Raw genomic sequence first — 14950 nt, 5'->3', positions numbered from 1 at the left:
TGGCTGGTCTCAAGTAGAGGTATTTTTTATCACCTGCTAAGTAACTGAAGATGCTGGGGATTGAAGTTGGGATTTTTGGCATGCAACGAGCCATGGCCACCCCCTCAAGAAGAATAGCACGTGGGTAAGTCCTACCTTGAGAAATAGGGCCCCCTTTGAAGCCAAGGAGTCTGTTCCTTTTCCATTGGGATAACAGTGATAGGCAGCATCCATGACTGGATAGCGACTGGCAAAAAGCAGGCCACTGTTCACAAACTTAAAGGTACAGCAGCCATGGCAACTGTAGACCCCAACATCATATAGAACATATTCAAAATAATGATGGAGCTGTTCTTTCAACTTCTCCGCTGCCCTTTTGTCAAACACTTCCTGCACGCACAGGAAGTCCAAGTTGGCAGGGAAGAAAGCGGAGATCTCATGGTCAAAGGCCTCGTCCATGTTTTTCTTCTTTCGCACAGAGGTCTTCTTCATGAGTGAGGCTTTGTAAAGAAGCTTGCTGTTGACGGTACTTTGGTCTACTGGGCCGTCTCCAGCCCGTGCCTTCACTAGGGACTCCCGGGAGGCAGTGTAGCTATCCAGACTCCCAGAATCCCCTTCTTTCTGCTTATGATTTGGGGTCTGTCCTTTTAGGCTCTCAGCTTCAGATTCTGGTGAACGGTCTGCTGGCCCCTTGCTGTTCATCTGCCCCCCTGTGCCATCAGCTTCTGGGTCTGAAATGTGTCCGTTATCATCTCCACCAATCTTTACAATGCACGTGTTGCTATCTTCTCCCTCGTTGGTTTCCCCTCTGGCTTTGGCATCTTTGCTGTCTTCACTGTTTGAGCCCGAGTTATCCCCTTTGTACTCCATGGATGTTGTCCTTTTGATGCCTGCGCTGACCGCTCGGTTATTGCTATCGCCGCTTTGGGGAGACACCAGGCTGCTGAAGCTGGCTGCGCTGATGGACGTGTTTGTGGGGGAATCGATGTAGATTTTGATCTGAGGCCTGCTCGCCCCGTTCCGGATCCTCCGCCCGACTTCCTTAGCCCGCGCTTGCGTGTTGAACACATTGTTGAACCTTGCCAAAGAGTCCGGAAGAAGGCAGACGTTGGCGCTGCCAAAGCAAAAGCTTTTCCCATTGCTGGCGGCCTTCCACTCGGTGAGCAGTGTACTCCCACTGATTTGGCCTTTGTCCTGGAGCCTGGAATAAACATACGGCCTTCGGGCGGACTGGAGTGGGGACCATAACAGGAAACCAATCAGAGCAAACGGAAGGGAGACCACAAGCAGTGCCAGGTAGATGGGAGTGGTTATGAAGACACAGAGAGCATGGAAGTAACATGGGTCATCTGCCCGCTGGCGCTTCTCGTAGGTGGTAGGCACGAAAGAGGCCACAAGCCGGTCTCCAAGCCAATAGCATGGGAAGATTAAGCCCCAGGAGAAAGAATGCAGTGCTGATAGAAAGCCGTTGGGAAATGGGGAAGTGTATAAAACCATTGCAACTTCGTTAGGACTCCCTTTCAGGACTTTCTACATGGTGTCACTGCCGTCAGCCATCCATCAGGGCATTTGTTAGCAGACAAGGGAGGGGCCTCCGGGTCAGGCTGCGGTCAGCAATTATCACCTTAGGCGCACCATTTCATTTCGTTATGGTAAGAAGGGAGGCGACGGGTCCTTCAGATCTTGGCATCTGCTTGCTTCAGAATGATTCATCACTCATGGCAACAAGCCGTTCCAGACCGCTACGCGAGATCACCTGCAAAGACAAAAAGATGCCACCCTTGGTCAGTGATTTAAGAGAGGAGACAGCAAAGCCCAAGAGCTCTAAGACAACAACTTCTGTCTGGTCCAGCTCTTCGCCTCCCGAACGTATGACTATCATCAGCTTCTCCCCACCCCACCAAAAATCAATTTCTTGCAATGCCTGCCCCAGGCAGAGAATTGGCTTGTTACCAAAATAAAAATAAAGTGGGTAAAGTTGTACACCATCCATTTATTTATTTCTGCAGAGCGTTCTACTTTTCCAACCTGTAGTTTCACATACCCATGAAAACATCACGGAACATCTCAGAGAGCTGTACTTTCAACAGATGCACATCTAAACATTTGCCCTGGCTTTCAATGGGATATTTATCCAAACAGGGAAGGAGAGGAAGCGGCACTTGGCTTGTGGAAGTCCCTTCTGTTGAATTTTTCCACTGGATCTAACCAAAGATTGTTTATTTAGTATATTTTTATAGCTGAGCTCAGCTCCACATATCCCCCTTCTTTACCCCCTAAAGGACCAATTGTTTGTTTCACCGGTAGATTATGCACAGCACAAATAAGACGCCCCCGGGAAGTCGTTAAAAAAGCCTCCTCCACATTTTTTGTCCAGACAGCACAGACAAAAATGGTGTCAGAGAAAAAAGAGACATTTCCCCCCCTTGCCTGCCATTTCCTCCTACCCGAGTTTAAAGCTTTTGCGCCTGACATTTTATGGTGCTGCAGTGATTCTCCATGCCTGCAGCTATTTGCTGAAGGTTTCCCCAGGACATTTGCTCTGCAGCTTCCACCGTTGGGTGCCTTTTTAGCCTGAAATGTACATGGTTGTACTCAACGTGTCCTGCCGATTCCAGCAATAAATAGTTTTCCATTTTAAAAATTTTTGATGAGACACGCAGACACGTTTCCAGAATCCATGCTGATTTTCATATTGTGTCTGCATGTCTTCGAAGACAACTCATTGAAAATTTCAAAAGGAAACTATGTAGTGCCAGAATCGGCAGAACGAACTGAGTACAGCCATGTACGGTTTGGGCTGCAAGGCTGCCCAGGAGCAGAGCCTGCAGAGTAAATGTCCCAGGGACACCTTCAGCAAATAGCTGAAGGGACAGAGAATCTCTGCAGCACCATAAAATATCAGATGCGAACAGATGCAAGGAAACTGACAAGAGAGCTTTAACAGTTGGGCGGGAAGAACAACACATCTCCTCAGCTCCTCCAATCAGCAAGAAGAGATGACTTGCAGACGACTTGGGGGGGGGGGGGAAGTCGGTAGTTGAACGTCCTCAAAATATAAGGGCTCGAGCTGAAATAAGGCATCTTGAGGATGTTTTGGGGGGAAAGTTGTGCGGAGTGCCTCCCCAAGACACCTTTTTTTTCCTGTTCTCAGGATGTCTTGTTTGTGCTGTGCGACCACAGCTGAGTAGAGGTTTAGCTTAGACTGCAGAAAAGGGCAAAAAGAAAGGGAAAGGCAGATTGCTGGCCTGGGTGGCCATTGGTGGCCATTGGTGAATGACAAACAGAATGGGGAGGGCACGGTGCAAGGTGACCTCAGCAGCAAGTGATTTGAAGACAAGGAGTGTGGACGTTATTGCCACCTATTTCCATGCTTCTTGCTACTTCTTTGGAAGCAGGTGTCGGGTGCCTTTTCCCGCCCCTGTGTAGAAGCAGTCAGGGATTGATGTATGCATCAGAGCCCTTGCTGAGTGCCGAATTGGATCAGGAGTTCTTAAAAAGCACACCTGACTGTAAATTTAAAAGCTGGATGACAGGACTGCATTGACACTTCTGAGGAGATTTTATCATCTTCCACAACTTGAGACTCCACTCTTGTTGATCTCAGCTCTGTCTACCTCTTAGCAAACACAGCTTGCCAGTCGTTGGGAGGTAATTTCTAGACAATATTCCGCGTGGGATCTTGTCATTGAAATGAATCTGCCCGGAAATAACATTGAAATCTACAAACAAAAAAAGAAAAGAACTGAAGGATATTAATTCAAGGCAGAACTACACTGTGGCCTGCAAGAAAAGGGAAGTGATTTTGAAAACAAGAAGAAGAAGAAGAGTTTGGATTTATATCCCCCCTTTCTCTCCTGCAGGAGACTCAAAGGGGCTTACAATCTCCTTGCCCTTCCCCCCTCACAACAAACACCCTGTGAGGTGGGTGGGGCTGAGAGAGCTCTGAGAAGCTGTGACTAGCCCAAGGTCACCCAGCTGGCGTGTGTGGGAGTGTACAGGCTAATCTGAATTCCCCAGATAAGCCTCCACAACTCAAGTGGCAGAGCTGGGAATCAAACCCGGTTCCTCCAGATCAGAGTGCACAAAAGGGTGTATGACGTATTCTAAAACGGCTGACCATTAGAATGCCCGAAAGGAGAATGAGAAAATAAAATCAAACAGAAGGGGAGCCATCCTAGAAAACTGATCCAGTTGCATTGGCAGAGAATGTTTCGAGGCTACCTTCATACAATCAAACACCTATGCTCTGTTAACAAGTTCAGAAGAAAAATGACCCTTTCTGAGCATTACCAGCTACTTATGTAAAGTTGGAAGCTACAATTCAATTCATTCTTTGCGCAGAAAGTGTCATCAGGTGTCTCAGCCCACTTAAGGCAACCCCATAGAGTTTACAAAGACAAGAACTCAAAACAGATGGTTTGCTGTTGTCAACCTTTGCATAGCAACTTTGCACTGCATTGGCGGTCTCCCATCCAAATACTAACCAGGACAAACCCGGCTCAGCTTCTGAGCTGTGATGGCAGCACACTAGCTTGGGTCATCCAAAAGGGCAATCCCTCCCTTATCCACCATGAAACAAGGAAGACTGAGAGCGCAGTCTTTTGTAGCAAGGACGTTGCAGCAGAGGTAGAAATCTCATGCCTCTGACAAGCTGGTGGAGAGCACAAGACGCCTATCACCTGTTAGGACCCCTCATTTGAGACCCTCGGAGCCACTTGGGTCTGAATCAGCTGCATAGACAGGGCCTTCATGGCCAGACTTGTAGACTGGAAACTATTCCAGGTTATCTAGTGGATGAAAGCTGACCACTACCAGTCAATCAACGGAAGAGTCAAACCAGCTGACCTACTTACATTATAGAGATGTGTTTGCTCTACTTGAAAAAAAAATATGAGTGATTTATTTTATACTCGTTCTCTGTATTTACTGCAGCCACCAAGACTGATCCAGCCAGCTGTTTCACTGAGTCTTGCCCAGTTCTCCTTTCTACTGCCCCCCATGGCCCCCACAGCTCCTGCACATGAAAGTCTCCCGATCACCAGCACAGTATTTTTAGGTGGTCCCGGCAGGCTCCTCTTTCCTTTTTCCCAAGCAAAAAAACTGCTTGGATCCAGCCCAATGTCTGAACGTCTGTCAGTTTGCATCATTGATTTCATGAGGGCTGCAAGAGGTGCTGGCGTTTTAGGCGTCTTTTAAGGAGGTTGACGTTTTAATAGGCTTGGCAGATTGCATTTTCCAGTGTTTACACGACCTATTGGCTAGTTTTTATGACTGAATCCACCCCAAATACTGTGGGGGAGAGGGGATTTTGAAGGTTTTAAAGGAAGTAAACTTAAGGATTACTAAATGAAGCATTCTGACAAGAATTAAAGAACTGACACCACAGCACAAATCGCTGACTTAGCCTATGCTACCTCATAATCTTGTTGTGGAGCTAAAAAAAGGAAGAATGGATGGGTGATGCATAGCACTCTACAAAGGGGGAAATGTAGCCGATACACCAATCTTGCCTACAAAATGCTGCTGGTGGATCTGGAAAGTTCTTTGATCTTCTCTCTTTAATCTCTTTAATTTTCATTTTTTTTAAAATGTGTAATATGACACAATAAATTACACTAAGGGAAGTCCTCCCCAGGTCCGTGGAAGGACCCTGAAGGCCTTTTGGCAATCCACAGGGTGCTTCAAATGCTTAAAAAAAAACCCCATCCCTACCTAATTGTGTAATTACCCAGTAGACTACAGAGTTCTAATCTACTCTTGTCTCTGGGGTAAATAACATACAGTTATTCAGGGCGTGGAAACACCAAGTGGCTAAGGGACTCATTATGTTCTGCTACAAAAAAAGATAGCATGCATTTTTGGTGGGAACAGTAGCATTTGCTTGGAAGAGGGTCAATTTGCATTTAAGAGTCAGGTTCTTCCCCTTATTTTTATCCCTTTAGAAGTGGCCACATCAAAACAACTCAGTAACCAAATCCCTGGGTAATTTCTTCCTTAAAATATCCTTAAATATCATTTCAGTAAAATTTGCAGCATAGGACACTTTGACCCCACAAGGTCTTGTGATGGCGGTTTCTATCATGGGTGGATTGGTACAACATTGGGTGACATGGCATTATCCCATTTTTAACTGATTCTCCCAAAAGAAGTACCTTTTAAAGAATTTAGCACGGTAGGGGGAGCTAACTCAAGTAGAAATCAGCACGTCTAATAAATCATTGCCCCAGCCCACATCGAGAAAACAATTCTTTTGAGACACATCCAAAATTATGACCTCATTGCGCTCAGTCCCCCCAAGAGTAATAGGATCCTAATAGGAGGAACACCGCCTAGGCAAATGCCGGAAAATGTTGGGGACAGTGTCTGGGAAATGCACAGTTTGGGGAGTATGTGATGTCACTTCCAGGAGAAACTGTAGCAATTCCTCCTAATCCATGTGAGGAAATTCTAAGAGAATCATCAGGGAAGCCCTTTTTCCTCCGACTTCCTGTGACAAGAGGTAGGAAGAACTAAGAGAGAATGACACAATTGTTTAAGAGTCCGTAAGGGAGCACTTTTAATTTTTAGTTGTAACATTTGTGAACATTTCAGGTATTATGCCGTCTCTGTTGCATTTTTAATTATGCCCCTTTGTGCATTTACAGCTCACAGTGCTGTGTGGGGTCTCCCTGTGTTTCCTCATTTACACACAAGGGGGTGCCCCACTGTTTTCCCTGAGCCTAGTCGCCATTTCACCTGCCCCATGCTTTTGTAGAGGTCAAAATGAATGCATAATGGAAAGACTACTGGTGAAGGGAAGGCATGCTTGCTGTGACGGGGAATGCAGGCGATTCTCACCATAAATGAAATAAATACACACAATTAAACTTAGCTATTTGAGCATTAAAGCTGATCGGATAATTGATTTCAGGTCTCATCTGTCATAGTTTGGACTGCAACACATTGTCTCTGCAGTGCTTTCAAGTAGTCAAGAAGCAGACAAATGTCACTCTTGTCAAATCGCCACTCCCGACTACACTGGCACAACAGTCTTTGATTTCTGGAGCCACCCCATACTAAAATAGCTGTGAATTTTTTTTAAGGCTGTTTGGTGTGGTTGAACGTTTGATGTTGTCCATGCCCAAACACCATTTCCTCACCCTTGGAAATTCTTCTTGGTGCCTTTATTTTCAGCCCAGAAGACCAAAGTCAAGCAGTTTTTCATTTTCTCCAAATATACCGCTCTGGTGTCCGTAGGCAGCTACAGGCAAGCATCTGCTATAAACCAGCTGTCAACTTAACTGGCCTAGGCTGTACAAATGTATCGTCAACGTGCACTCGTATGTTACTCAATACACTTGGCCAGGGACAGCAGCTGCTGTCAGGTTCCTCTCTGCAAGAAAATCCTCAAGTACTTACATCATTCTTTGTTTAACAAAACACAGCCAGGAAGACATCGGGGCATGCAAAACATTCAACAAATTCTGAGCACTGTGCTCTGCACCTCTCCATATATTCACCAGGGAGATTTTAAAGGCAGGCAAGCATTTGTTACTCAAGCAGTGGGGATGTGAGCAGAAAGACCCATATGGCTTTTCTGGGCTGGTGTGACCATTAGATTTCAGCTTCTTAGACTAATCCCTGTTTTGGCTGCTTAAAGCATCAGATGGCCTCGAGCAAGTGGCTGTCTCTCAGGGCGACTTCAAACGCAGTAACTTTCCTGTCGCAGCTCAAACCCTGACGTTGGAAGATGTCTGCGGAGGGGAATTCAGACCAACCTGTAGGCTAGTGGTACTCACTTTGTGGCTTACAGAGAGTCACTTTTGCCATTATCATCAACCCAAAAAAAGGTGAGGCCTGTACCTCATGGAGGCTTATAGTTCATCTGTTCCTCTGGCAACAGCTGTTTCAACATGGAAACTACCTGCCAACCAGAAGTCTCAACAGGCCAAAGTGTTGCCTGCTTTCCTGAAACATGGGGCAGGTGCCACATTGGGTAGGTTAGGAAAAATGCCGAGAAGAGTCACAGGTGGTGTGTCAAAGGGCCAAATCTGGCTCCAGAGCTGCTGAGAATTGCTGCTGTAGCTGAAGGAGGACATCAGGAAAGGAAACCAGTCAGATCTGCATGAAAGCTTCTTCACAATATTTGCCATGAGGGTGGCTAGGGTGAAAACCTCAAGGTAGGACCTGGAGCTCTCTTAAAATTACAACTGATCTCCAGATTGCAAGAGACCAGTTGCCCTGAAGAAAATAATAGTTTTCTGAAGGGTGAACTATACGGCATTGTATCCCTGTTGATATTCCTCCCCTCCCCAAACTCTGCCCTCTTCAAATAGGCTAGTGATCATATGCAAGACATATACCAATTGACAGCAGCAGAGGTGAGCAACACATACCTTGCAGTATGGTAGTACCCACTCCATACGTGGCTGGTGCAGAGCCAACCCAGCAGCTATCACTTTGCAATGCTTGTGTTGGGCCTCTTTGACTCAGTCATGGTCAGCAGAACAGACACTGTAGAGAGGGCACCACCTCACCCTGATACAAAATCTTTTGGGATAACCTTCTTTTGCAAGGGGGACAGTGTTTCTTTCAAGAGAATGTGTGCTATGTTGACCCTAGGCTAGTCACAGTTCTCTCAGAACTCTCTCAGCCCCACTTGCCTCACAAGACATTTGTTGTGGGGAGGGAAAGAAAATTAAGACTCCTTACAGGTAGAGGAAAAAGTGAGGTTTAAAAACCAACTCTTCTTCTCCTCCTTTGATTTTCCCAAGATGCAACGAACACCTTCATCCTGCTGAAAAGGAGGGATGCTGAAACACCTGCCAGTTCTCCTTGCTGGTGGCGAGATAATTTTCCAGCAGGCTGTTCAGCTATTTGTGGTCAACTCAAACCTGTTCATCAGAATACTTCTTTCCTATTCCATCAGGGCAGTACCACCCAGTGTTTATTTCACACGTGTGAAATAGTCCTGGTTTCCCCGCCCCGCCAAGAGACCTGTTCTCACTGCTTTTTGTTTGTATAAGGAGTCAACGCATTGTTCCATTTTTTAAAAGTGACTTTAAAAAAAACTTCAAAAATAAAAAGTCACTCAAGTCATGTTATTATCAAGGTTATTTCTGCAAGCACATGTTTGCACAGCTTAGGGGAGTTGTCGTGCTTGCCCCTCGTCTTAACCCAACTATCCATGTCCCTGGAGGAGAATTGATTTTGCCTACTGTGAAGATGCAAAAAGTGGTTTTCAAGGCCGAATGTCAAATGGAAAGACAACAGCTAGGGCGCAGCTGCAAAGCTGTTAATCAACGGACTGAACCAAAAAGTAATGAGGCGGGAACATTCGGCTTGACTCACCAGTGATCGTGCTGCTGGATATGGTTAAGAAGAACATAAGAACATACGAAAGAGCCCGCTGGATCAGACCAGAGTCCATCTAGTCCAGCACTCTGCTACTCGCAGTGGCCCACCAGGTGCCTTTGGGTGCTCACATGCAGGAGGTGAAAGCAATGGCCTTGAATCATGGTACACATGATACAATGGTACACTTGCACCATAGCATCCCCACTGTAAAAAGCAGGCAAATTGCTTGCTGAACTTCATATTTTATTAATTGATTTATTCCATTTATACCCCGCTCTACACCGAAGTCCCAGAGTGGCTTACGTAATGGGGTCCATAAACTAGACTTGCCTGGTTGTTCATCCTGGCAGCCTCCTGCCTGCTCCAGCCCCTCCACTCAGTCCACGGAGAAGAAACAAAACTGGGGAGGAAAACGACACCACACAAGGTCCCTTCCAGGGAAAAAGGGACAGCACAGCATCACACGATGCTCTAGGGATTTCCCCAATGCTGGAGTGTGTGACTGGGCCAAGGTCCCCCAAGGAGCTTCAAAGATGATCTGAGGTTGCAAAGGCCTGAGCAGACCAGGTGCTCGGGAACAGCAGCAGCAGAAGGCCATTGCTTTCACCTTCTGCAGGTGAACTCCCAAAGGCACCTGGTGGGCTACTGCGAGTAGCAGAGTGCTGGACTAGATGGACTCTGGTCTGATCCAGCAGGCTTGTTCTTATGTTCTTATGACTGTGGATTCTTCTCTGCATTATTTATTCGCAACTTTCATGGGAAGTAGGTGAATCTAAGAGAACGTGCCTGGCTCAAGGTCACTCAGACAGCTTTCTAGCTGAGTAGAGATTTGAACGCATGTCTGGTATGCTAATTGCTCCAGCTCACTGGGTCTGTTTGAACGGAACATGTTGTGGACAGCTCTGGCACTGGGCCGCTCACATAAATTATGCAGCATGCAGTCACTTATTTTGCAAAATCTGCTTTTCTTCTGCAAATCACAGGGAGGGCAAGGCCTTAAATGTGATGCCAAGATCACCGCCAGTAACATCTGGACCTTCTTTGCCAGTGATAATATCAGGGAGCTCGTAAAGGCTTACGCTTCATCACGGATGTCAGGTCATGAGTGTTTGTGATATTTTGCTGGGGCAAAATGAAAGGTTTATTTGGTGTCACTTGTTTATATTCCATCTTTCTTGTGTGTTCAACTGTCTCAATGGAAAGACAACCATCCCCTTTTAAAGAAAACAACCAGGCAAGCAAGAAGCAAGAAGCATGGAGGCCTTGGGAAATAAATGTCAAGACCTTCTGAGAAATCTGATTCTGAGGGAACTCCATATTCTAAGGGTTTCACAGCTAGAATCAACTGGCTGTTGTGGGGTTTCTGTGCTGTGTGGCCGTGGTCTGGTAGTTTTTGTTTCTGTGGCTGGCATCTCACAGGCAGATGCATGTCTGGGGAAATAAGTAGCATTGGAATAATCTTTTAGTTGGTCTCTAGGAGATATATCCAAAGGTTAGATAAGACAGGAGGTTTGCCTCAAGTGCATAGCGAAAGGGCTGAGTTAACCCAACAGTTAAAATCAGCATATTTATCCAGATACCTGTTATATATACAGTTAATTCACATGCTAGTTTTTAAGGTATACAATTTAAAATACTGCATTTATCTCATTTCATTAAAATATGTACATATGTCATTATGAGACTCTAGGTGGTTCACAGTCTAATGAAGTCCAGGCAAATAATAGAGGATACAATAATCCATCACAAAGTTAAGACCCAGCAGCAAATGTAACCCCTGTTTCCACCCAAATCCTGTCTAAACAATTCCATCTTCAGGCTGATTTCCACATTATGGAGTGCACAAGTTGTATCTGAGGTCCCCATCCTATGTAACTGCCAAGTATGTTGGGGGTTGTCCTCAGTTCCCATGTTTGCAGTCTCCCACAGGGTTTGTCCAGTGAATCAAATAACTCACCTTGCAACTGTTTCAGGTTGAGAAAATGGTGCAGGCAGAAAATCCTTCTCTGAACCTGCCACAGTCCCTGTTTTGAACTGGGCACTGCAAGTGTGAGAAATGAAGAGAACTCACAACTTGGATCTGATTCCGTTCCTACATTCCTGCTGGGTGACCGTGGCTTGTCACGGTTAGCTCAGAACTCTCTCAGTCCCACCTACTTTACAAGGTGTCTGTTGAGGGGGAGGGGAGAGGAAGGGAAAGGAGTTTGTAAGCCCCTCTGAGCCTCCTTACAGGAGAGAAATGTGGGGTATAAATCCAGACTCTCCTACTCTTCTTCTTCTTGAATGCTAATAAAGACCCAGCCCTGCCCCCATTGTTTGGACTTGAAAATTAAATCATGAACAAGGGCTGGTTGAGTTGGGATTTTGCAAAGATGCACAGTAGAATCTGGTTCATACACATGTTCCATTTTCCTGCAGCTGAATATGTAAAATAAACATCATGAAAGCCGAGACAGCAGGACAATTCTGCCTGTGCATCATTTCCTCTTGCAGATGGAGAGTGATGAGTTTGGGCATGTGAGAATCCATGCCTACACTCATTTAAATCTCAGAATTGCTCATGGCTCCTTGAGACATGACTTTTCAGTGGCAAGACTCAGACTGGCTACGCGACGGCATCGGGCATGAAAAGACCTGCAAGCTCTCTGCCAACACGTAAGTTCTGTTCAACAGCACTTGACCAACAGCTCAAAGTTTATATAACCACCAACTGGTTGGCTATTGGCCAGCCCTGGGGAAATAATCCTTGCCCACCCACTAAACCGGCCTCATTAATTTCAAAAGCAAAGATGTCTTGGCTCCAAATCCTTATTTGGGTACAGAGCAATAGTAGCAATAGCCCATGAATCTGTGACACTGAGCTGTGTTTACACAGGAGAAATGGAAAGGGTTATGTTTGCAAAACACCTTTCGGTACAGCTTAAGCGTCCTGCTTCCTAGGAGCTGTCATAACTCAGTTTATATCAAAATAAATCTCATCTTTGCAGAAAGCTTGTTTAACAAAGCTCTTTTAAGGTAGAGGGGTGTTTGCCTTGCTTGCCTTTGAAAACAGCAGCAACAAAGAGAAAGTGGGACAGAGTGAGGGCAAAGAAGAAAGGCTGTCTATTGACCCAACATAAAGCGACCCATAAATCTGCGAATACCAAGAGGGTTCTTGGTCTGGACAAAAAGCCTGCATGTTCTAAACATTGGAAGCCGGTTCTAAAATGGGGCCCAAGGCCTTACACAATTAGAGCTTATTGCCACGATCTACAAGGGGACTGATCACAGAGGGAATAAGTTGACCACTGGACTTTGTTTCTGGGGTACAGTCTTCTTGTTGTATGGCTCAAGTCAAGGGTGGCCCAGAGGTCAAATATTTCCATCTTAGGCAATGATTTTGAGCAGCAACTATGTGTTGATTTTTAGCAAGGCACAGAAATGTGACAGCCCTTTATCCTTACAATGAACTGATGTATAAAATGAATGGCAGGGATTCTAATGCAGGAGTCAGCAACCTTTTATTATTAAGAGCCAAATAATTTTAAAATTCAGAGCAAGAGGTCAACGAAAAATGTCAGGATAAGGAAGTCCATTTGCACAACTGAAAATATACAGCCTAACATAACTAAAAACATTGACTCATCGATTGATAATCCATTAAGTTCCTGAAGCCCAAACTGTCATTGCTGAGAGTCTTTTATTACTCTCACAATAACTAATAAATACTAATAAACTAATAAATAACTAATAAAAACATGCAGGTACACTCTTGGCAATTGTTTTGGTGCACTGGCAGAAATCTGTGTATGGTTTGCACTGGGATTACAGGTAATTGTTCATCTCTATCCCTATAAAACATCTCTAAGACACCCATGCAAATCTTTGCCAGTGATTACTTTCACATCCTGAAAGTTCTGGTTACCCACCAACCCTTCCAATAAACCTTAGACTAATCTCATCAGAGCTTGGAAGCTAAGCAAGGTCAACCACAGCTAGTCCTTTAAAAGCCAACCAGCAAGGAAGATTGAGACAGGTACACATTGGAAGGCAATGGCAAACATTTCAACTCATCTCTTGTCATGAAAGCTCATTGACAGGTAGCCATAAGTCAGTTGTCCCTTGATGGCACTTCGTTTCTGTTTAAAGAAACTCTGTTTGTTACATACTGAGCCGCACTTGGCACTAGATCCATAGGTCGCAGACACACGTTCTAATAACAAAGCCAATTTAGAAGTGGCTGTTTCAATAGCTTCTTCCCATGCTTGGCTTAAAGCTCCTGAGACATGATGACACCACTGGGGGCCTAGGGGAGTGGTCGTAGTCCAAAAGGGGAATGCAGGCTTTGTATGTGGAAGGATTTTGATGCAATTGCCACCATAATAATCTCAAGTAGTACACTGTTGGAGATCTGCTGCTTATCAAAGCAGAATAGACAATGCTAGGCTAGATGGATTAATGGCCTAACTCAGTGCAAGGTAGTTTCATCTGTTCACATCATCCCTTTTCCAACATTCAGTATTGGTGCACAAACCAGACACGATGGGAAATGCATCACCCACAACCATCCTGATAAGTTCGGTCACTATTTTGTGTAAATAGTGTGATGCACATATTTTCCACCTAGGAGTGGCATTCTTGTGTACTAAAGTTGGAAGACACGCACGTTGCCCTATTTGTGCTAAATGGGGACCTGTGCATACCCTGTTTCCCCGAAAATAAGATAGGGTCTTATATTAATTTTTGCTCCAAAAGATGCATTAGGGCTGATTTTCAAAGAATGACCAGATCAGCTGCGCCGGGGAATTTGTAACTAAGGCTTATTTTTGGAGTAGGGCTTATATTTCAAGCATCCTCTCAAAATCCTGAAAAAATCATGCTAGGGCTTATTTTGGGGAAACAAGGTATCAAGATATGTACATTCATATTACATGTTGTTAGTGCCCCAAAACTGAAAGTCCTAGGCCCCTTCTGCACATGCTGAATAATGCTCTTTCAATCCACTTTCAATGCACTTTGCAGCTGGATTTCACTGTGCGGAATAGCAAAATACACTTGCAAATCATTGTGAAAGTGGATTGAAAGTGCATTATTCTGCATGTGTGGAAGAGTGGCATCATCTCATACTTTTGACTTGGTTCATGTTATGCTGGCCAAAGATTCAGGCAGTGACTTATTGAAAATCCTTGCTCCCCATTCTACCTTAAGTGGATACGGAACTGAGGATTCCATATGCTTACATTAAGTACTACAGCGGATCACAGGTACATTCATGCAGTGCATAAGATGAATTGATAGTTTACTGGTTGGGCCTCTGCCACCCCTGGAGACCATAGCGGAGATGTTCTCAAAAGCCAATTGAATTAGTACACACTGAACAACCACCACAGCTTTGAAACACAGAATACCTTGCCATTTATAGAACACTGATTGTTATACAAGTCAAGCAGGGTGGGATTTTTTTTTTTAAGGGAAAAGTTAATGCAGCATTAGAAGCACCTTAAATAATTCCACCCTGATCAGCAGAATGTTGCAGTCCCCGGATGCTTAGCTTTGAAAATGTTTAATGAAGTGTTGAAAAGGGTAATCAGTATAATGAGGAGGACTAATGAGCTTTGTTATCAATAGGTTCCAGTACTCAAGGAGATTTCTA

The 14950-nt window shown here is 45.0% G+C and overlaps 1 protein-coding gene across 2 annotated transcripts in view; it reads right to left on the bottom strand.

Moving 5' to 3' along the window:
* The window catches only part of SMPD3 (sphingomyelin phosphodiesterase 3), a 170853-nt gene that overhangs the window by 53089 nt on the left and 102814 nt on the right, over positions 1 to 14950 (bottom strand). For both annotated transcript variants that reach the window (XM_048515448.1, XM_048515449.1), the window contains exon 3: positions 136 to 1735. In XM_048515448.1, the coding sequence (XP_048371405.1) occupies positions 136 to 1476 (1341 nt within the window). In that variant the 5' untranslated portion in view covers positions 1477 to 1735. The remainder of the gene's footprint in view (positions 1 to 135; positions 1736 to 14950) is intronic.

Source organism: Sphaerodactylus townsendi, linkage group LG14 (assembly GCF_021028975.2).
Source record: "Sphaerodactylus townsendi isolate TG3544 linkage group LG14, MPM_Stown_v2.3, whole genome shotgun sequence".
Lineage (NCBI taxonomy): Eukaryota > Metazoa > Chordata > Lepidosauria > Squamata > Sphaerodactylidae > Sphaerodactylus > Sphaerodactylus townsendi.
This window is presented reverse-complemented; position numbering and strand designations above follow the sequence as displayed.